This window comes from Bos grunniens, chromosome 9 (assembly GCF_055505025.1).
Source record: "Bos grunniens cultivar Pamir isolate PY7600 chromosome 9, Bosgru_T2T1.0, whole genome shotgun sequence".
NCBI classification, from domain to species: Eukaryota; Metazoa; Chordata; class Mammalia; order Artiodactyla; family Bovidae; genus Bos; species Bos grunniens.
The window spans coordinates 95,648,643-95,669,775 of NC_141173.1; the positions used below are offsets into that span (position 1 = coordinate 95,648,643).

The 21,133-nt window shown below is 40.4% G+C and overlaps 1 protein-coding gene and 1 non-coding gene across 5 annotated transcripts in view; both read right to left on the reverse strand.

Annotated features, from left to right (window-relative positions):
• The window catches only part of SERAC1 (serine active site containing 1), a 54,248-nt gene that overhangs the window by 24,339 nt on the left and 8,776 nt on the right, over positions 1 to 21,133 (reverse strand). For 3 of the 4 annotated variants that reach the window (XR_015133369.1, XM_086318566.1, XM_086318569.1), the window contains exons 2-9: positions 17,335 to 17,453; positions 16,522 to 16,613; positions 15,395 to 15,431; positions 13,028 to 13,164; positions 9,875 to 9,964; positions 8,319 to 8,450; positions 3,982 to 4,103; positions 2,725 to 2,853 (exon numbers count right to left, since the gene is read on the reverse strand). Coding sequence is in view for 3 of the 4 variants with exons in the window: in XM_086318566.1 (XP_086174692.1) it covers positions 2,725 to 2,853; positions 3,982 to 4,103; positions 8,319 to 8,450; positions 9,875 to 9,964; positions 13,028 to 13,164; positions 15,395 to 15,431; positions 16,522 to 16,612 (738 nt within the window). In the remaining variant the exon portion in view is untranslated. The remainder of the gene's footprint in view (positions 1 to 2,724; positions 2,854 to 3,981; positions 4,104 to 8,318; positions 8,451 to 9,874; positions 9,965 to 13,027; positions 13,165 to 15,394; positions 15,432 to 16,521; positions 16,614 to 17,334; positions 17,454 to 21,133) is intronic. The other variant, XM_086318567.1, reaches the window with a different exon arrangement.
• TRNAF-GAA (transfer RNA phenylalanine (anticodon GAA)) lies at positions 7,665 to 7,736 on the reverse strand. Its single transcript has one exon. It is a non-coding gene; the product is annotated as a tRNA-Phe (tRNA).

Here is a 21,133-nt window from a genome sequence, read left to right on the forward strand (position 1 = left end):
CCTTCCCCGTGACAACCGTTAAGTTCGATCTCTAGGTCTGTGGGTCTCTTCTGTTGTAAGAGTTATTTTTGGAAGACAGAAGTCTTGCTGAGATGATAGCAGAGGAACAGTGGAAGCCAGTGACCACGCTGGGCAGGCCGGAGCGGGAGTCTGTTTAGGAGGCTGCTGTGATTCACCGAGAAGCCCTCTGCGACGTATGGGTGGTTTTATGCCAGGTGTTCACATCTGGTCAACAGGCCGTGGCTAGAACAGCAGGAGTAAGGGTTTCGGGGAGATAACAGACACCTCCATCGGAAGTGATGGCTTTTCCTGTCTGAAAGTAGTCTTACTCCCAAGGAGTGGAGCTTCCCCGGGGAGCACTCTAAGAGCTCTGACCACGGTGCAAACACCGCCTTCCTCACCTAAGTGTGGTCTCCTTCAGTTTTCAGCCTCTTTGCCACCAAACAAACTTTACATCTGTGCCCAGTGGCGCCTTCCTGTCAATCTCCTCACCACTCCTAGGGGCAGGCACACCGGTAAAACACAGGCCAGTCCGTGCCTGGATCACAGTGAGGGGTTCAGGTTTAATGTGCAACGGGGAGCCATTTGAAGGGCTCCAAGCAGGAGTGTGACCTGATTGAACTTGTGTTTTGTTTTTAAATCACTGCAGCTGCTGAGGACACAGAACTGGAGACAGAAGTTGGAGGGTGAAGCAGTGTCGAGGTGATGGAGACATGATAAGGAAGCTTTCTAGATGCAGCAAGAAGGTGAACTTGGCTCCCAGGTACGGACAAAGAATGTAGCCTATCATTACACTAAACAAAAAATGTACCCACCATCAAGCCATCAGCCACTGCGGCACAGGCTACCCACTGTGTGCCCTGGGGGAATTCCGGATGGAGGGAAACAGAGAAAAGTCCGCACTCTGGATACTGGCCCGAGGTGATAAAGATGCATATCTAATGAATAATTTCAATGAGCCCAGATTTTTAACTCATGATGTGTTTGTGTGTGTGTGTGTGTGTGTGTGTGTGTGTGTGTGAGAGAGAGAGAGAGAGAGAGAGAGAGAGAGATTAGCAATAATCTTTGGTGTTCAACCGCAGGGTTTTTTTCCCAACAAAAACTCATATACCCTGGCTCCTTCCTCACCTCTGTGGAGCAGTTCCTTGGAGCTACCTTAGCTACAATCCTCAATAAGTTCCCCAAATAAAACTTAACCTGGAACTTTAGGTTGTGATTTTTTCTTTAGTTAACATACTGAGCCCCTCCCATGACAAGCATGCTTAATAAAATATAGCAAAACTATTTTGAAACAAAGTTAAGCTCTAAAGAAAATAAAAAAGAAATAAAGGGAAACCCCTGGGTGCTAGAACTGAAAACAATGTTCAGCAGAAGTGGTCAGCACATCGGTGATGGGTCAGCACATCGGTGATGAGGTAGAATGCTTGCAGGCCCCTGAGGATGGGATAGTAACACGTGTTCAGGGGTCACATCACCGAAGAAGATGGGGTTTGAGTCTCATGTTCTCTGGGAGCTAGATCCAAGATCTCTATTTAAAGAGAGAACCCTGCAAAGTTTGCCTCCTTGTCTATAAGACAGTCTAGAAAAACTGCTCACCAGCCCATGAGCAAGAAACCTGTCTCTGCTGGGCTTTAAGTGGGAAATCACAACCACAATCTGTATCATCCACAGATGTATGTGAATTCACACTACCAATGTGCTCTAGAAATTCCAAGCTAAGGAATTAATATAAAAAAAAATTAGTCCCATTATAGTGAACCCTTGGGGTATCCAAAAGAAGCAAACATAAAAACTTCTCCGTAGCAATAAATTTAGAATGTGAGGTACTTGGGACTCCCATAGAAAACAATCAGTCTAGCTAAAGATAAGCTCACAGTAAAAATGATTAACGTGTGTTAATCCACAATATAATATATCGGGGAGCCTCCACAAATAGGAATCAACACCCCAGTAAACTGAAATAAAAAAAGAGACTTTAAAATTATTTTTAAATGAAGGGAAGAACAGAACCAGGATGAAGGAACAGGACACTATGAGGAAGAGATGACGGTGGCCAGGAGTAAGTGGCTACAGTGAGGATGGTGAGACCATGGATTCAAGGCATATGTGAAGGAACAGCTTACACTAACTGCTGATCAGATGAACATGGAAGAAAAGAATCAAGAATCCCTAGGCTTTAGCTTAAGCAACTACATGGATGCTCTGCCCTCTACTGAAACAAAACAGACTAGGGGAGGAAGAGCTTTGTGGAGGGAGGGAGGGAGAGTTCAGTACGTATAGTTGGGATGCCTGTTAAACATCCATGTAGAGACATCAAGAAGGAGGCTGCAATATTTAAACCTAGAGCTTAGGTGAGAACACAGGTTAGAGAAGTTGAATTCAGGCATCACCAACATAGAGGTAATGTTTAATAGCCTTGTCGGTTACTACCTATTCATTCTTCAAGATCCAACTTCAGAGGACATCCTATAGAGCTTTTTGAACATGGCCTCTTACAAAGAGTGATGGGATCCTGGATCTCTCTTACACGCTCTGTAACTTTGTTTATTAACTGTCTCCCGTTATCCTGAACACCAAGCCCAGGATGTGGCAGACAACCAGGAATCAGAAGTATTCAGTTCCTAGATGAATGACTGCCCTACAGCTCTAAGTGCTAGCCTCTAGCACAACATTTTAGAAAAGTGGACACTCAAGGGTATTTACTAACTGAATAGAAGGGCTAACCTTCTGAGCAGCTAGACTTTGACTGCTCTCACTCAGAGCCAAAGCTGTAAAACACTGGATACACTCGTCCAGGTCTGTTTGAGGTAAAGAAGCCAGCAGGTGCCTGAGCTCTTCTTCAGTGGAAGAATCCTGAAATAAAGGGAAAAAATTCTTCATAACTAAATTCAACAATTGAGTATAATGAAAAGCACCCAAAGAATCTAAGCCAAAACAAAACAGTAGAGGTAAATCAGTGCTTTTAGTCTTGCAGCCGGTCACCCACCCTGGTAAAAGGGGACTGTTTAATTTTGAATTCCATACTTTCCTGTCTACTACCTCAGCCTGAAAGACCTACTGCAATTTATCGCTCAAGATTTCACCTCATGGGCCACTTCACATCTTGACTCAAAATGAATTACTATATTCTCTCTAATTAAAGCTGGCTTTTTAATATCCACAACTTGTTCCTATTGTTCTGATTTTCACTAATAACTTACGTCTAGTATAGTTTTTTTCTGTTTTTCAAAAACTCATGGCAAAGTTTTCAGATTTTCACTTTCTAGGAAAGCCTAGGAAAAGCACTTAGGGAACATGCTCTAATATCTTTATTAGTGGTTAACAATTAACCATTGTTATTAATTAACCACTATTATTTATTATTAATTAACCACTATAATTAATACTATTATTGTATACTAATACAGGGAGACCTGGTGTGCTGCAGTCCATGGGGTCTCAAAGAGTCGGACACGACTTGGCGACTGAACAACAACATGGTAATACATTAGTATCTAAATGCAGTGCTTCTCAGGGGCTGTTTTGCAGACTAGGAAATATTTAGAAATATCTGGAGACATTTTCGGTTGTTACAATTGGGGGGTGCTACTGTCATCCAGGGAGTAGCTGCCACTGTGTACAGAACATCTTCCAACAACAAAGAATTATTTGACCCAAAATGTCAGTAGTGTTGAGATTGAGAAAAACCAATCTATAACAATCTTAGTACAAAGGACCAATTGATGGATGCTGATATGCTAAGAAGCCACCCTCTGGTAAAAAGAGACTCCCAACTCCACAAAGAGGAAAATAATTTAGGAGAAATAGCACCTCCTGAGGAATCAAGAAACCTTGGAATGGAAGCTACAATTGCAGGTTTACACCCTAACTAACCTGCTTGTGAGAAGCAGCCAAAAAATTATTTTTTGAATTGTTATTTTGCACCCAAAGTGAAGATGATATATTAAACTTTTTTTCACTCAGCAGATTATTTTTACTTACTTCTTTTAAAGATGGCAGGGGAGGAGGGCGGAGAAAAAACCGAAGATCACTGTCTTTGCTTCGTGCCAAACCAGTAAGAGTTCTCATATCACAGGCTTGAGCGATTATCCTGTACTGGTAATCTATTGCAGAAGTATGCTGTTAGCACCCAACTTAGGCTATGGTTGTTTCAAAGATTAAATGAAGAACATAATTTTTAAACTATAAGTTTATAATTCAAAATTTTGCTGCATTTACAATACCAATAAGCGAAATATCCAACATTTCCATGACTGATCTGATTTTCAACACATATCTAGACATATCACAGTCTAACTAACCTTTTTGAAAAAATAAACCTCAAATGTGAAACCTGATAGATCAGAACCAATTTAATTTCTTCTCCTTTAAAAAAGAAATTCCAGCATTCAAAAGCTATTTTGATCACTACAGAAAACCCTGCAAGGAGATCAAACCAGTCAATCCTAAAGGAACTCAATCCTAAATATTCATTAGAAGGACTGATGTTGAAGCTCTAATACTTTGGTCACCTGATGCAAAGAGCCAACTCATTGAAAAAGACCATGATGCTGGGAAAGACTGAAGGCAGAAGAAGGGGGTGGCAGAGGATGAGATGGTTAGATAGCATCACTGACTCAATGAACATGAGTTTGAGCAAACTCCGGGAGACAGTGAAGGAAAGAGGAGCCTGGCATGCTACAGTCCAGCGTAGCAAAGAGTCAGACATGACTTAGCAACTGAACACCATCAACAAAAGCCTGCGGTTCCATTTAGATCCATCATCCCCTGGTACTGCTATGGTGCTCTGGCATTTCATGATGCTGATTAATAATCTGAGGTCCCAGATAGCAGTACTTTGGTTTAGCCTTCATGATTTCACTGTTCCATTCTTTATGTATTGCTATAGAGTGAATGTTTGTGTCCCTCCCAAATTCATGTGTTGGAACCTAATCCCTAATGTCATGGGATTTGGAGGTAGGGCCTTTGCAAGGTGATGTGCAGCGCTCATGACTAGGATTAGTGCTCCTGTAAAAGGGACCCTCCATCCTTACCAGACACCAGGGTGCCAAGTCTGCTGCCCTGATCTTGTATTTCTCAGCCTCCAGAAAACCGTGAGAAATAAATTTCTGTTGTTTATAAGCTACCTGAAAAGTGAAAGTCGCTCAGTCGTATCTGACTCTTTGCAACCCCATGGACTATATAATCCATGGAATTCTCCAGGCCAGAATACTGGAGTGAGTAGCCGTTCCCTTCTCCAGGGGATCTTTCCAGCCCAGGATCAAACCCAGGTCTCCCACATTGCAGGCGTATTCTTTACCATCTGAGCCACCAGGGAAGCCCAAAATAAGCCACCTAGTCTATGGCATTTTGCTACAGCATCCCAAATGGATTAAGACATGTGTCAAAAAAAAAAAAAACAAAACCTGCAACCACTGGAGGAGACATTATTTTTAATAATAGCCCTATGTAACCTGGGTGTAAGAATCAAGTGTGGAACTTTTTCAAAATCTACATGCCAGGGCTCCAACTTTGATGTTTCTGATGGAGCAGAAATCTGAATGGAGTCTTGGAAGGCAGATTTTGAAACAGATTTTTATTCTAAACCGCCACTCACATTCTCCACTGAGCTAGTTCAGTTCAGTCACTCAGTTGTGTCCGACTCTTTGCGACCCCATGGACTGCAGCATGCCAGGCTTCCCTGTCCATCACCAACTCCCAGAGCTTGCTCAAACTCATATCTATCAAGTCGGTGATGCCATCTAGCCATCTCATCCTCTGTCGTCCCCTTCTCCTCCTGCCTTCATTCTTTCCCAGCATCAAGGTCTTTTCCAATAAGTCAGTTTTTCGCATCAGGTGGCCAAAGTACTGGAGCTTCAGCTTCAGCATCAGTCCTTCCAATGAAGATTCAGGACTGATTTCCTTTAGGATTGACTGGTTGGATCTCCTTGCAGTCCAAGGGACTCTCAAGAGTCTTCTCCAACACCATAGTTCAAAAGCATCAATTCTCTGGTGCTTAGCTTTCTTTATAGTCCAACTTTCACATCCATACATGACTACGGGAAAAACCACAGCTTTGACTAGATGGACCTTTGTTAGCAAAGTAATGTCTCTGTTTTTTAATATGCTGTCTAGGCTGGTCATAGCTTTTCTTCCAAGGAGCAAGTGTCTTTTAATTACCTCCACCATAGTTTGGTCTCTGGAGAAGGCAATGGCACCCCACTCCAGTACTCTTGCCTGGAAAATCCCATGGACTGAGGAGCCTGGTAGGCTACAGTCCACGGGGTCGCTAGGAGTCGGACACGACTGAGCAACTTCACTTTGACTTTTCACTTTCATGCATTGGAGGAGGAAATGGCAACCCACTCCAGTGTTCCTGCCTGGAGAATCCCATGGACAGAGGAGCCTGGTGGGCTGCCGTCTATGGGGTCGCACAGAGTCGGACACGACTGAAGCGACTTAGCAGCATAGTTTGGTCTCAGGTCAAACAACAGGGAGGGAACACACCCCAGCCCATCAATCAACAGAAAATTGGATTAAAGATTTACTGAGCACAGCCCGGCCCATCAGGATAAGACAGTTTCCCCCTCAGTCAGTCTCTCCCATCAGGAAGCTTCCATAAGCCTCTTATCTGTCAAAGGGCAGACTGAATGAAAACCACAATCACAGAAAAACTAATCAAACTGATCACATGGCCCACAGCCTTGTCAAACTCAATGAACCTATGAGCCATGAAACTAGGGCCACCCAAGATGGACAGGTCATGGTGGAGAGTTCTGACAAAACGTGGTCCACTGGAGAAGGAATGGCAAACCACTTCAGTATTCTTGCCTTGAAAACCCCATGAACAGTATGAAAAGGCAAAAAGATATGACACTGAAAGATGAACTCCCCAGGTTGTTCGGTAGGTGTCCAATATGCTACTGGAGAAGAATGGAGAAATAACTCCGGAAAGAATGAAGAGATGGAGCCAAAGTGAAAACAACACCCAGTTGTGAATGTGACTGGTGATGGAAGTGAAGTCCAATGCTGTAAAGAGCAATATTGCATAGGAACCTGGAATGTTAGGTCCACGAATCAAGGTAAATTAGAAGTGGTCAAACAGGAGATGGCAAGAGTGAACATCGACAATTTAGGAATTAGTGAACTAAAATGGACTGGAATGGGTGAATTTAATTCAGATGATCACTCAAATTAAGTAAGCTTATTTTTACATTATAAATTACTATAGTCACCAATTAGTCAAACTGACTGACTAACTCGTATGGAGACAGAGATCTTATTCTGAAACTAAACTTTTCTTTGAGAACATCATTTTTTTTACATGTTTGTGAAAGTGAAAGTGTTAGTCACTCAGTTGTATTAGACTCTTTGTGACCCCATGAACTGTAGTCTGCCAGGCTTCTCTGCCCACGTAATACTCCAGATAAGAATACTGGACCCGGTTGCCATTTCCTCCTCCAAGGGATGTTCCCAACTCAGGGATCAAACCCAGGTTTCCTGCACTGCAGGCAGATTCTATACTGTCTGAGCCACCAGGGAAAGTGAAAAAAGCAAAAGCAAAGTCGTTCAGTCATATCTGACTCTTTGTGACCCCGTGGACTGTAGCCCACCAGGCTCCTCAATCCACGGAATTTTCTAGGCAAGAATATTGGAGTGGGTTGCCATTTCCTTCTCCAGGGATCTTCCCGACCCAGGGATCGAACCCGGGTCTCCTGCATTTCAGGCAGACGCTTTACCATCTGAGCCACCAGGGAAGCCCTCTACTAACAAAGTATATACTTTAGTCCCTGTACTATATTCAGAGCAGATCTGAGCTCTTGCTCATGTACTTTTACCGCAGAACCTGCAATTTTAAATACAATTAAATATTAAAAACCTTTCTTAAAAAACAAACATACACATGGCCAATTAGGTACATTTGACAAATTATTATATTAAAGCCAAGAGACTGTCAACTGAAAGCACATATCACTTTGGTGCAGCCAGCAATTAAAATATATCTCATTAAATAGGAATGAAAAAACATGCCAACACATTAAGCTATACCTATCAGAATCAAGAGTTTCTCCCATCAAGTATAAAAACTTCATTCTGGGAGAAAGTTTATACAAATATATCTACCTCCGTTTTCAGGGGGTTCTTACCAAACACCCCATGGCTACCAGGCCAGCAGGTTTCGTACTTTATCACTGGAGTTTCTTTTAAAGTTTTTGAAAATATTTTTTACACATGTTAATATTTCCTGAATTATTCTCCTTTGATGTCTCTGGCCCTTCATTTCACATCAGAGATCACGAGCTTGCCAATGTGTGCAGCGTGCGCTGACGTCTCCTTACCGTGCCAGTGACGGGCCTCCGACATCTCCTGGACGGCCTGCAGTCGGGCTGCTCTGTCATCCGACCGGCTCTTCCTCAGCAGCAGCCACACAGCGCAGTCGTGATCTTCTATATCGACTGTACTAAAAGTGTCTTCGCGGTAACAAAAAAAAGACAATGTGAACTGCTAAAACGTTTTCATCCTCACATGTAAGAGGGTAGTTTGTTAAGTATCTGAAATCTACAATAGGGAAGTTAAATCCATCGCCAGGTGTTGATAATGACTGAGGCTTATTCTCAGTTCTGTCATATTATGATGTTTCATTTGTTACGTATAATATGTACATGCTTTTGTTTTATATATTATGTTGGCTTTCACAATAAGGTCTTTGTTTCTTTTTGGCTCCTTTTCCCTAAAGAAACTTTTTATTATGAGAAATATCAAGTATATGAGATAGATTAAAATAATAATACATTAACAGCCACATGTTTACCACAATTAGATTTAACAAATGTTCTTATTTTGCCATAGCTGTTTAATCTGCATGGTGTGTATAATTTATTTTACTTTTTTGCTATGCTGAGCAGCTTGTGGGATCCTAGTTCCCTGACGAGGGATTAAACCCAGGCCCTTGACAGAGAAAGCGTATAGTCCGAACCACTGGGCTACCAGAGAATTCCCCTGGATGTGTATATACTTTTTTTCTAAACTGTGTAAAAGAAAGTTGCAGAAGTAATGATATTTTACCCTTTCATAATTCTAAATGCATGTCCTAAAAATAAGCCTACATTCTCCTATATAATCACAATGCCATTATAACACCTAAGAATACTAACAACAATCTTCCAGATCGTCTAAAAATCAGTCTAACTCCATCTTCAAATTCCTCCACCTTTTCTCAAAATATCTTTAGAGCTGTTTAAAAACAAAACAAAACAAAACAGGATTTTGTTAAGTCTCTTTAATAATTCTAGAAAGTTTTCCCACCTTTCCTTTTTCATCACACCAACTTTGTAAAGAGATCAGGTCAGCCCTTTTACAGGGAGCTCCACAATGTAGATTTGCCCAATTGTGAATCTAGATTTTTGATGCAATATGAGAAAGCATGGAAATGATTTTCTAACAAATAATTTTGAAATATTCATCAAGAGAGTCTCAATATTTATTTGGGCTTCCCTGGTGGCTCAGAGGGTAAAGTGTCTGCCTGCAATGCAGGAGACCCGGATTTGATCCCTTGGTCAGGAAGATCTGCTGGAGAAGAAAATGGCAACCCACTCCTGTACTCTTGCCTGGAAAATGAATCCCTTGGATGCAGAAGCCTGATAGGCTACAGTCCATGGTGTCACAAAGAGTCGGACAACTATCTAAAAATAATGCATCCATAAAGACAGAAGGAAAAATCTTTCCAAGGCATCAAGTCCTTAAAATTAAGTATAGCCCAAGAGAACAAGGTTATTCAATGTTCCATAGCTACAATAAATCTTAGCACAAGAAATGGAAAAAAAAATCTCAGGTTGATCACTGAATGACTTTCAGATTACTGATAAGGATTCTCAATTAAGTATGTGATACTTACCAGCAAATGGACCCCGAAATATCCTGGCTGATGTTGCTAATACTTTTCTTACTGCTTTGTGAAGCTCTTTTCTTGCCTGGTAGGTGATTCCTAGAATGATTACAGATGTAAATAAAATCAAATAGGTACTCTTAATGCTGTGCTCCAATACTTCAAAGAAAAATATATAAATTAAGTTCTGATTTTTTAAAAAGAAAATGTAAAATAGCATCTTTCTTTTTTTACTGTCACTATTAAAGCAACTAAAACCATTATGGGAACACAGAGTCTCCAAATTCCTACCCCGCTTCCAAAATTACTTTCCTAGTCAGGGAAAAGGTGAAAACAAAACAAAAGCAAACACACTAACTCAAGCTAACAAAAATCCTCATATACAACACAGGATTAACTATATTTGAGAAAATGTCACTTAAAAATACCCCTCTCACTGTGATGGATTCATTTTGATATTTGGCAAAACTAATACAATTATGTAAAATTTAAAAATAAAATTAAATTAAAATTACACACACACAAAAAAAATACCCCTCTCAAAGCGAAAATTAGAGATACGTGACTAGTGAGATTCAGCTTTACTATATAAGTAAATTACATGCTATAAAAACTAGCTGTGTAATTGATGTAACACACCATGAAAGCATGCTGAAATAAGTAGGGTACACTAACAATACATGCAGACTAGAGAGGGCGGTGATAGATACAGCTGCAGACAGGGGAGCAGCAGAACCTGCCCGACTCGGGGAACGTAAAGTGCTCACAGACATGGTTATTCTGGCTGACGATGTACAACAGGCAGCTGTAAATCTAGTGTGATGACTTGCCAGGCTACCCATATCCTGATGAAAAGATACTCTGTTCTAAAAGTTCATGTTCACCAAGCAACCATCTGATTACTAATTGGGTTTCTATCTGACCTAAATATGGAGGAGGGAAGGGTTTCGACTAGTAGAGCCAGGTTTTCCAACCTTAATGACACATTTTTTTTTTCCCTCTGTAAATAAGTTGGCATTCACATTTATGAATCCATCCCATGAGTTTAGGGTGCATAATAATAAATGCCTTAGACAAAAATACCTCTGAGCTAAGTGACAAAAATCATGTTTTCATGTTTGCTAAACTGAGGACCAGCGTCTGAACTGACAGTCCTCGTGAAGTAAAGAACTCCAAGTGAAAGTGAAACTCGCTCAGTCATGTCTGACTTTTTGTGACCCCACGGACTGTACAGTCCATGGAATTCTCCAGGCCAGAATACTGGAGTGGGTAGCCTTTCCCTTCTCCAGGGGAATCTTCCCAACCCAGGGATTGAATCCAGGTCTCCCGCATAGCAGGTGGATTCTTTACCAGCTGAGCCACCAAGGAACTCCAAGTTTAGACTAAAACAGTTGGCTAGTCTTCACCTGACTTAGTTATAGGAGAGCTGCAAATTTGGGTTAAATATGTGAAGTCCAAAATTTGATTTTCAATTAATTCCTTAGCAACTTGGTTCTTACAGGTCTGGTTATTCTTACAGTTAGCTGAACCTCTTTTATTAATGTTGTATTCATTTTTTAAAATTTTTATAGTTTTTTCTTCAAGTTTTATTGCACAACAATTGACATACAGGTCCGTATAAGTTTAAAGTAAACAGCATGATTTGAACATCTATCATCTCATGGATACAAAATTAAAGACATAGAAAAAAAATTTTTCCTTGTAAGGAAAACTCTGAGGATTCATTCTCATAATAACTTTCATATATAACATACAACAGTGTTAGTTACATTTATATTCATTAATGTACGTTATACCCTGAGTACTTATTTATCTTATAACTGGAAGTTTGTACATTTTGACCACCTTCATCCAATTCTCCCTGCCGCCACGTGCCCTGCCAATGGTAAGCACAAATCTGATCTCTTCTCTATGAGTCTGTTTGTTCTTGATGTATAATTGACTTACAACATTGTGTTAGTTACTGGTATTGTTGTTGTTGTTTAGTTGCTAAGTCCTGACTGACTCTGCAACTCCATGGACTGTAGCCTGCCAGGCTCCTCTGTCCATGGAGTTCTCTAGGCAAGAATACCAGAGTGGGTTGTCATTCCCTTCTCCAGGGGATCTTCCCAACCTAGGGATCAAACCTGTGTCTCCCACATTGACAGGCAGATTCTTGACCACTGAGCCACCAGGACTGTTGATATCACAATATAACAATCACTGGGGCAGGAACTATGGATTTTTTATATCCTTTATTTTTCTACTTCTCTCTGTTCTGTATCTAATCCTCCTGATCACTTTTAAAACTGGGTGGTTGGGGAGAAGCTTTTCCTTCACAAAGTTATTTCATTTTAGTTTGATACAGTTAGTATGGCTGGGAGACAACTAAGAAAATTTTCCTTTACTGTGAAACATTTTAGTTCTAATTTCTGCCAGTCACATGAAGTAATTTCATACTTCTATATATTTCAAAATGATCAGCACACTAAATCTAGTTATCATCTCTCACCATACAAGAGTACTGCATAATTACTGACCACATTCCCCACACTGAATACTTTATATCTGTAACTCATTTATTTATAACCAAAAGATTGTACCTCTCAATCTCCCTTGCCTATTTCTCTTCTTCCCCAACCCCCACTCCTCTGGCAACCACGTGTAGGTGTTCTGTATAAATGATTTGGTTTCTGTTTTGTTTACTCATGTTCGATTTTTAGATTCCACATATACATGAAATCACACAGTATTTTGTCTTTCTCTGTCTGACTTATTTCAATCAGCATTATACCCTCTGGGTCTATCGTGTTGTTACAAATGGTAAGGTTTCATTCCTTTTTATGGCTGAGCAATATTCCGTTGTGTATATACACACACATATCTTCTTTATCCATTCATCTATTGATGGGCACTTAGGCTGCTTTCATATCTTGGCTATCGTAAATAATGCTGCACTGAATAGAGGGATGAATAATCTTTTAGAATTTTCTTTGAATAAATACCCAGGGATGGAATTGCTGGTTCTAATATAGTTCTATTGTTAATTTTTTAAGGAATCTGAATACTGTTTTCCATAGTGTTTGTACCAATTTACATTCCTAAATACTCATTTTTTAAATTCAATAACTAACTTCCATTGTTCACAAAGATGGGATTACTTTACCATGACCATGAACTTACCATGATTTTCTGTTTTATCTAAAGAAACTGTGTGCACATATATATATGACTTCATTTTTTCTCTTTCTATCACTTGAGTATCTAATGTCAAAGACTTCTTCAAGGCCAGAACTTCATATGTAATAAATAAAGAGCCTCTTAAAAAGAAACAAAAAATTCATCATAAACATATAATCTAAATATAACACAGGAGCCACTCTTTTTTAATAAGCTTTCTGTAGAACTTTTTCTTTCTTTTTTATTGGGAAACATAGTATGAATACGGTAATGTGTATATAACATACATTATACATATATATATACAAATGTATATACACATTTCAGCTTAACAAATAATAAGAAATATCTGCATTACATTCCCAGGCAAAAAACATTAACAGTACCCAGAAGCCCACAGTGCGTCCCTCCCTGATCCTGACCCTGTCTCTCATCTTTATAGCCAATTATTATTCTCTGATTATAATAATATCCTTGCTATTCTTTATAGTTCACCACCTAAACACGAACCTTTAAACAACAAGGCCTAATTTTGTCTGTGAATGTCAAAGGAATGGAATCTCACTGTATGTACACTTTAGTCCAGCCTTCTTCCTGTGAGATTCACCCATGTTGTTACATGTATCTCGAGCTCAAGCATTTGTATTTTCACGTGGCATGTGATTCATCCACTGTGTGGCTATATAACGACTTACTTATCCATTCTACCACAGACGGGCATTTAGGGAATTTCTGTTTTGAGTCAATTACAAACAGTGTGTTATATACACACCATATACTTCTGCACTGTAGGCATGTGTATATGTTCCTCTAAGATACATACTCGTGTTCTATAGACACATATGTTCCTCCAAGATACATACTTAGAAATAAAATTATAGACTTTCTGAAAGTATTTATATATTGTTCAACTTTACTAGATAATGCCAAAGTGTTTTTTAAAAAGATTAGTCAATCTGTACTCCTTAACACCAGCATATGAAAATTTCTTCTCTCCTAAGTGTTAAACCTAAAATCAAATATTTGAAGTGAAACACAAGGACTGCTCTGACGACCCAGTGGTTAGGACTCTGCCCTTTCACTGCCAAGGGCCCAGGTCCAGTCCTTGGCTGGGAAACTAAGATGCTGCAAGCTGCACGGTGGAGGTGGGGGGAAGCAAACTGGAATTTGTTTTTAAGTGAAATACAATGTTGTACATCCTAAAGTGCAGGATTTTTTCCCCTAGTCAGACTGACCTACACACTCCTTATATCCAGACACAAAGGCTGCACTCTGTGAACTCAGAGCTTAGAAACAACAGTTATATGAAGCCTTTTCCCAAGCTTCCCACCCTACAGCAAAAGCAAGGAAGACAGAAAGGCCAGACACCGCCAGCACCAGAAGAATGGAGAGAAAGCTCTCGAGAGTCATCACCTCTCTGCGGGGATCAACCAGGGCAGCCAAAACAAACAAATCTATTCAGTATTTTTATCACATGTTTCATGAAAGACAAAATTCTTTACTAGAAATTGTGATTTTTCACAATATTCCTGAATTTTACTATGATATAAACAAAGAAACTTCATCATAGAAAAGAATATAACATGTATCTTTTGCCTGGAATGAGTCCAAGGAAAAAAATCCTCTAAATATGTTCTGTCTTACCTTATAATGTCATGGAGAAATGTATGTATTTGGATAAAATGGCAAATATATCTACTTTATCATTTTAGTATCTAAGACTTGATTTCATATTCACACTAATGAAAAAGATTATTATTAACAGAAACACTAGAGCAGCATTGGACATACACTTAATATATATCCATCCCTCCTCTCCAAAAAGAAGAAAAGAGAATGAAAAATAACAACCTTTGGAAGAAAATCACTCCATTCATTAAACATGTGCCTCTGAAACAGCATGAAATGGGAGTGTCAATCTAGTGGTTTTCTCAGTCAACCTCAATTCCTTTCATAACAGCTTTATGGTGACTCAAAGGACTTTCAAAAATAATTTTGACTATAGTTGATTTCAGCTTTCTTGAACCTCTTCATAACCTAACATAAGATGTGATCTTAGGTATGTGAAAGCTAATCAGTGAGTGCCTGCTCTGTACTTGCCAAGTGCTTTCCTCAGAGCAACAGTGCCAGGGCAGAACTCCCAGATCTACACTTAGATCCAAGAGAAAACACTCCTCAGGGCTTAAAGTAACTGGCTCAAGACAACACTGAAGTGACAGAACCAGTGATTAACCAGTGATGAATCCACATGTTCGCAGATTCCAAAATCTATACCCTTTCAGTACCCCTATGCTACCTGTAAATTCCTTCCACTGAGCTCTCAAACAGTAGTATAATGAAGTCAATTAACATTTCACAGTTGACACTTACCCTAAAATAAGTGATCCAGTAAACTTTATTATATTTCCTTCAAAAAGAAAGGGAAAAAAAGACAATGTCAATGTATAATTTGTTGGATGTATAGAAGCTTTGTTCCGAGTTTTGTTCAAAGCTTCAAATAATGCTGCCAAGAAAACATTTCTCCTCCCTACTGAGGGTTAAGGAACTCTCCACTGACTTCCCCACATATCAGCCCAAACATTCCTTCCAAGTTCTAGGAAACAGTTCCAGAACAGGAAAGAGGATAATTCCAGGAAGTCTTCCTTATTCCAAGATGGCTTCCTGGACTTCCTGAGGAGCAGCTGGTTTGTTTCCTCCTATACTGCTGGCCCTGTTCCTTCATACTAGGATGTTTCTTTTTCACTAAGCCCTGGAGACAGAGCGCAGACTCACAGCCTCTTCTGCTGCCCTACAGTATATTCACCACCCTTGAGTTTGTTCCGCTAGAAATGATGAGAGAAGAAAAGCTCCCTTCTCTGTTCCACTCCTTTTTGTATTTTTAAAATACAAAATCACAGAATTTTCCAGATGAAAAGGATCTATCCTAAAAACTGATCTCTCTTAAAGACCAAAAGGAAGCTCCATGAGGACAGACTTTGTCTTATTCAATACTGTACCCTCAGGGCCTAGTAGTACCCAGCACACAGCAGAATGAATGAAAGATGGCCTAGGTAATATTCTCATTTTACAAATAAAGGTTAGTAATAAACATAAACATTTACAAATAAAGACAGGACATTGGTGCTAGACCTTAAGTTCTTAGAGGGCAAGCGAAACATCTTCCTGGCTCTCCACTGAATTCCCAGAACCTAATACATGGGCCTGGCGCCAGTGGTATAGGAGCTTAATAAACAGCTGCTGAAGAATGGAGTGAGACTTGAATTTACAAGGATGAGTACGAACCTGACAGGAACAAAGGGAGGGGGAGATTCCCAAGAAAAAGGACTATGCATGCCTCTGGGCCTACAAACTGGGGGTGAACCATCAGTCCAGAAAAGTTGTAAACAAATCTGAGATTTATCACGGATTAAATAAGTTTTTGCGGACCACCCTGGAAACTTAACCAGAATTCTATCACTGTTTCTACAAGAAAATACTGTCGTTTAAACTGTACTCACTGATATCTCTCCAGTATGTGCTGCTTTTTGGCGGAGGAGTAGAGGTTCCCATTCTTCGACAGCAGATGACACAATAAGCAGCCAGGGACATTCTGTGTATTTAGAACAATTGTAACAGATTTAATTTAGCATGTAATTAAAATATTTCTTTTAATTATAAGAACATATCATTACAGAATAGTTCCACTGCTCTAAAAATTGACTGTGCATTCTATATTCATCCCTTCCCTCTACCTTCCTCTAAACCCTGGCAAACACGGGCCTTTTTACTATCTCTATAGTTTTGTCACTTACAAAATGTTATTATAATTGGAATCATACAATGAAAAAAAAAAAGAACATGTCACAATCACAGTAGATTGACCACAGAGTTAGATGTTTCAAGACTTGGAAAAAAAACTTTTCTATTAAAACAAAATTTCTCCCTTAAAAATTTAAAGCAGACTTATTAGAATAGTATTTTGCTGGTACCTTGACGATTATTATTCAAACCGTATCCAATTGTGAACAATGATTAGTAGGAAACAGGAAAAGAGGTTATTGAGAATATCAATATGGGTGTCAAAAAACTTTAAATGCCTTTGACACATATGCATATAGATAGATACTTATGTTTATCTTTGGTGACTGTGAAGTCCCTACAGAAGTGAAAAGCACTCTGAATGGAAGATATACTTAGGACCCATGGAAGCGTTTAGCCTTTCTTCAAATCCTTTAAGATGGTACCCAATATTGTTTAAAATCTTTGAAATTTAATTGTTACTTAGTGGCATCCTGACAAAGAAGATGCTGCTCAACTATCTAATCACTCACCTTTCATGCAACGATTTAACCAACTAAGTGAAGGTGATCTAAATATGATGCGATGGTTTTTAGAACACCTCAGTATTCTAGAATCAGGCTGTCTCCGGATGAAACATTTCTTCTTTTTTCTTTTGGAATAAGAGAAAGGAAAGAAGATGCCTTGAGGAACTCGTAAGAAATGGTCTTTGGTTTATTTTAATACAGTAAAAACATCTGGCAGCCTTACAGAGATTAGAGGGAAAATAATCTAACTAATGCTTGGTGTAAGAAAATCTGTTAGGAATAACACAAAATAAAAAGCTTAAAAAATTTTCTTGTGGTTCTAGTACATCAACTGATTAAGCAAACTGTTTAAGCAACAGGTAAACTTGTAAAGATCACTGTTTTAAAGGTCACTGTTTCTTATTTTCTCACTTGTTTAAAGAGTTGCTGTCACTTCACAAAAATTTTCACAGTATTACCTTAAACACACACACACACCTGAGCAGGTTCCCCTCCACCACATCCTGAATATGTCTGAGTGCAGCAGAAATCTACTCCATCTTCCCTCCCTCTGGATTTCCTCAAATGCCAACACTGGCCCTTTCAACTTTTTCTAGAATAAGCAGCTCCATATCTAATTCTCTAACGTTCAACTCTCTCAGCATCTAGACTACTTCCAGTTCACTGCTCTCCAGCCTCAACAAACCTTCCATCTTTGCCTTCCCGGGAGTGAGCAGCTATCTCATGGTTCTACTTCCTTCCAGACTCGCCTCAACTCCGGGGTACATCACTTCACCTTCTTTCTACCTGCTCCCTCAACACACCAGTTGAGTGAGTGAGTGAGTGAAAGTCACTCAGTTGTGTCCAACTCTTTGCGACCCCATGGACTATAGTCCATGGAATTCTTCAGGCCAGAATACTGGAGTAGGTAGCCTTTCCCTTCTCCAGGGGATCTTCCCAACCCAGGGATTGAACCCAGGTCTCCTGCATTGCAGGTGGATTCTTTACCAGTTCAGCCACAAGGGACGCTCAGCAGAGCCCTCCTCTTTCTAGTAATACTATTCTGCAGCCCCAACTTGAAACGTGTTTTCTCTGTTCCGACACTTGGGACAGCCAAGACGGGGGACAGGGGCCACAAGACAAACTGGGAGTGGGCTCCCAGAATGATCTCTGCTGTCCCTGATCGTTTCTCTCTTACCCTCACAGCAACTGCCCTAAATAGCCACGAACTCTGCCAAGCGGCCTACGCTCCCTTCATCCCTTTCAAATGATTTGTCTCTCACTTCGCTCAGAAAATGAAGCCTATGAACTCCTTCAACTTCTGCCCCCATACCTACAAGCAGGGATTGATTGAGGTATTGAGGGAAATAAATTGTATTCAAATAGTGGGGTAGGGGAAGGGTAGGAAGTTCCTTTAAAAAAAAAAAAACTACACACAAAACCACAAATATCAAATTAGGTACTAAAATGAAAGTAATTTAGAATGAGAAAAGATACCACAATAAATTCCTGGAGTCTTAGAAATGTTGATACCTTTCTTTTGGAGTTTCATTAGGTAATCCTTTGGAAGTGCTTACAAAGAAATGCTTCGGGATTATACTCTGATCTTCCTCCCTCCCTAAGACAGGACAGGTCCTACCAATTCTGAGTGCTCAAAGGTGCCCATGTGGTAAGGCACCCCCAAGCCTAAGCTTCATAATATCACAGGAAATCTACCCTGGCTGGTTTTTACATCGTTATCTGCATCACCTTCTCCAGATTGCAAATGGACTTTTATCAGCACTATTCTTTCCTATTTCTGAGGAAAAGGTCTCATCCTTTCTCACGGGGAAATGTATCATCTATGTTCTCATCTCTTTCACTTCCACAGGGACCTTGATCCATTCATTAACTTTCTCTTCTTTATCTTCACACACTCTCTTTCAGCTCTTTCTACTCCTCCCCTCGAAATACTAGATGTCCAGTGTTCTCCCATCAAAACACAAAAACTTCTCTCACCTCCTCAAGTGGTGGCAGTCTCTTCACGCCCACGACTGCTCTGAACATCCACATGCTCTGCCAAGCCCCGACCTGACCTCCAATCCACCACTTCTCTTTCCCATTGCACGTCTGTCACCTGCATTTCTTAAGACTCTTTCCCCAGTGTGTCTTCCTGAAACACTAGACTGGCCCTCCCCAGGGTCACCAGTGAGTGACATCTTTGCTGCGAAAGCCACTTTTCAGTCACCATCTTCCGGTCTTTGTCTGAAGCATTTGACTGCTCCCTCTTTCTCTCCTCTAGCTACTGTGACACCGGGTCTTCTAGGCTGAATTCTCACATTTCTGGCCACTCCATCCCATTACTCACTTGGCAAAAACTTACTAAGCACCCACCGCCTGCAGGGGATGGAAACCTGAGATGTGCCCTCAATGGGCTTACAGCTGGCTCTGCTGCCTCTGTGCGTGCGTGCGTGCATGCTACATCGCTTCAGTCGTGTCCGACTCTCTGCGACCCCATGGACTGCAGCCCACCAGGCTCCTCTGTTCTTGGGATTCTCCAGGCAAGAATACTGGACTGGGTTGCCATGCCCTCCTCCAGGGGATCTTCCAGACCCAGGGAACAAACCTGAGGCTCTTACATCTCCAGCACTGGGCAGGTGGGTTCTTTACCACCAGCGCCACCACCCAGTCCTTAAACGTCAGTGTTGCAGTGGGTTCCACCTGAGGTCCTCTTTTTTCCTCATACTATCTTCTGGTGCTAAGTAATTTCAGTGTTTTCATAATAAAGTTTTACCTGTAAGCTTATGATTCCCAAACTTCTATAACTATTTCTACTCAAATCTCTCTGCTAAGCTTCACACACATATTCAGCTGCCTAGTGCACATTTCCACTCTGAAGCACCACAAACACCCAGGATGTCTGAAGTCAAATTATCATACTCCTGAAACCAAATATCCCAAGACCATTTACTACCAAAACATAGTTTTCACACTGATTAGAAATGACTGCTCGCTACACCAAGGTCTAATCTACCTGGGGTCCATTTCTGGAGTTCTGTGCCACTGTTATATTTGTCTAACTCTGCATCCATGATACAATGCCTTTCTTAATTGCCATACCTTTAAAATAAGCTGATAGCTTCTAGGTAAGCACCCCGCCCCTATTCTTTTCACAATTATCTTGTCTATTGGGATTTTTATGGAACTGAATTGAATTTACAGACTTAATTTGGGAGAATTGATGCTTTTGAACTGTGGTGTTGGAGAAGACTCTTGAAAGTCCCTTGGACTGCAAGGAGATCCAACCAGTCCATCCTAAAGGAAATCAATCCTGAATACTCATTGGAAGGACTGATGTTGAAGCTGAAACTCCAATACTTTGGCCACCTGATGCGAAGAACTGACTCATTTGAAAAGACCCTGATACTGTGAAAGATCAAAGGCAGGAGAAGAGGACAACAGAGGATGAGATGGTTTGATGGCATCACCAACTCAATGGGCATGAGTTTGAGTAAACTCCAGGAGTTGGTGATGGACAGGGAGGCCTGGTGTCCTGCAGTCCATGGGGTCGCAAAGAGTCGGACACGACTGAGCAACTGAACTGAACTGATATCATATGGAGCCTCTCCATTCATTAAAAGTATTATCTTCAGTTCTTCTTTTAGATCTTTTGTAATTTTCTCCACAAAGGTCATGCATGGTTTTTCTTTGTTTCCTCATTTCATGGAAAATTTCAAATGTATACAAATGTGGAGAGAATAATAAAATGAATCTCTCATCACTCAGCTTCAAAACTTATCAACACAAGGTCAACCTTGTTTCATCTACACCTGCTCTAGCCAAAAGA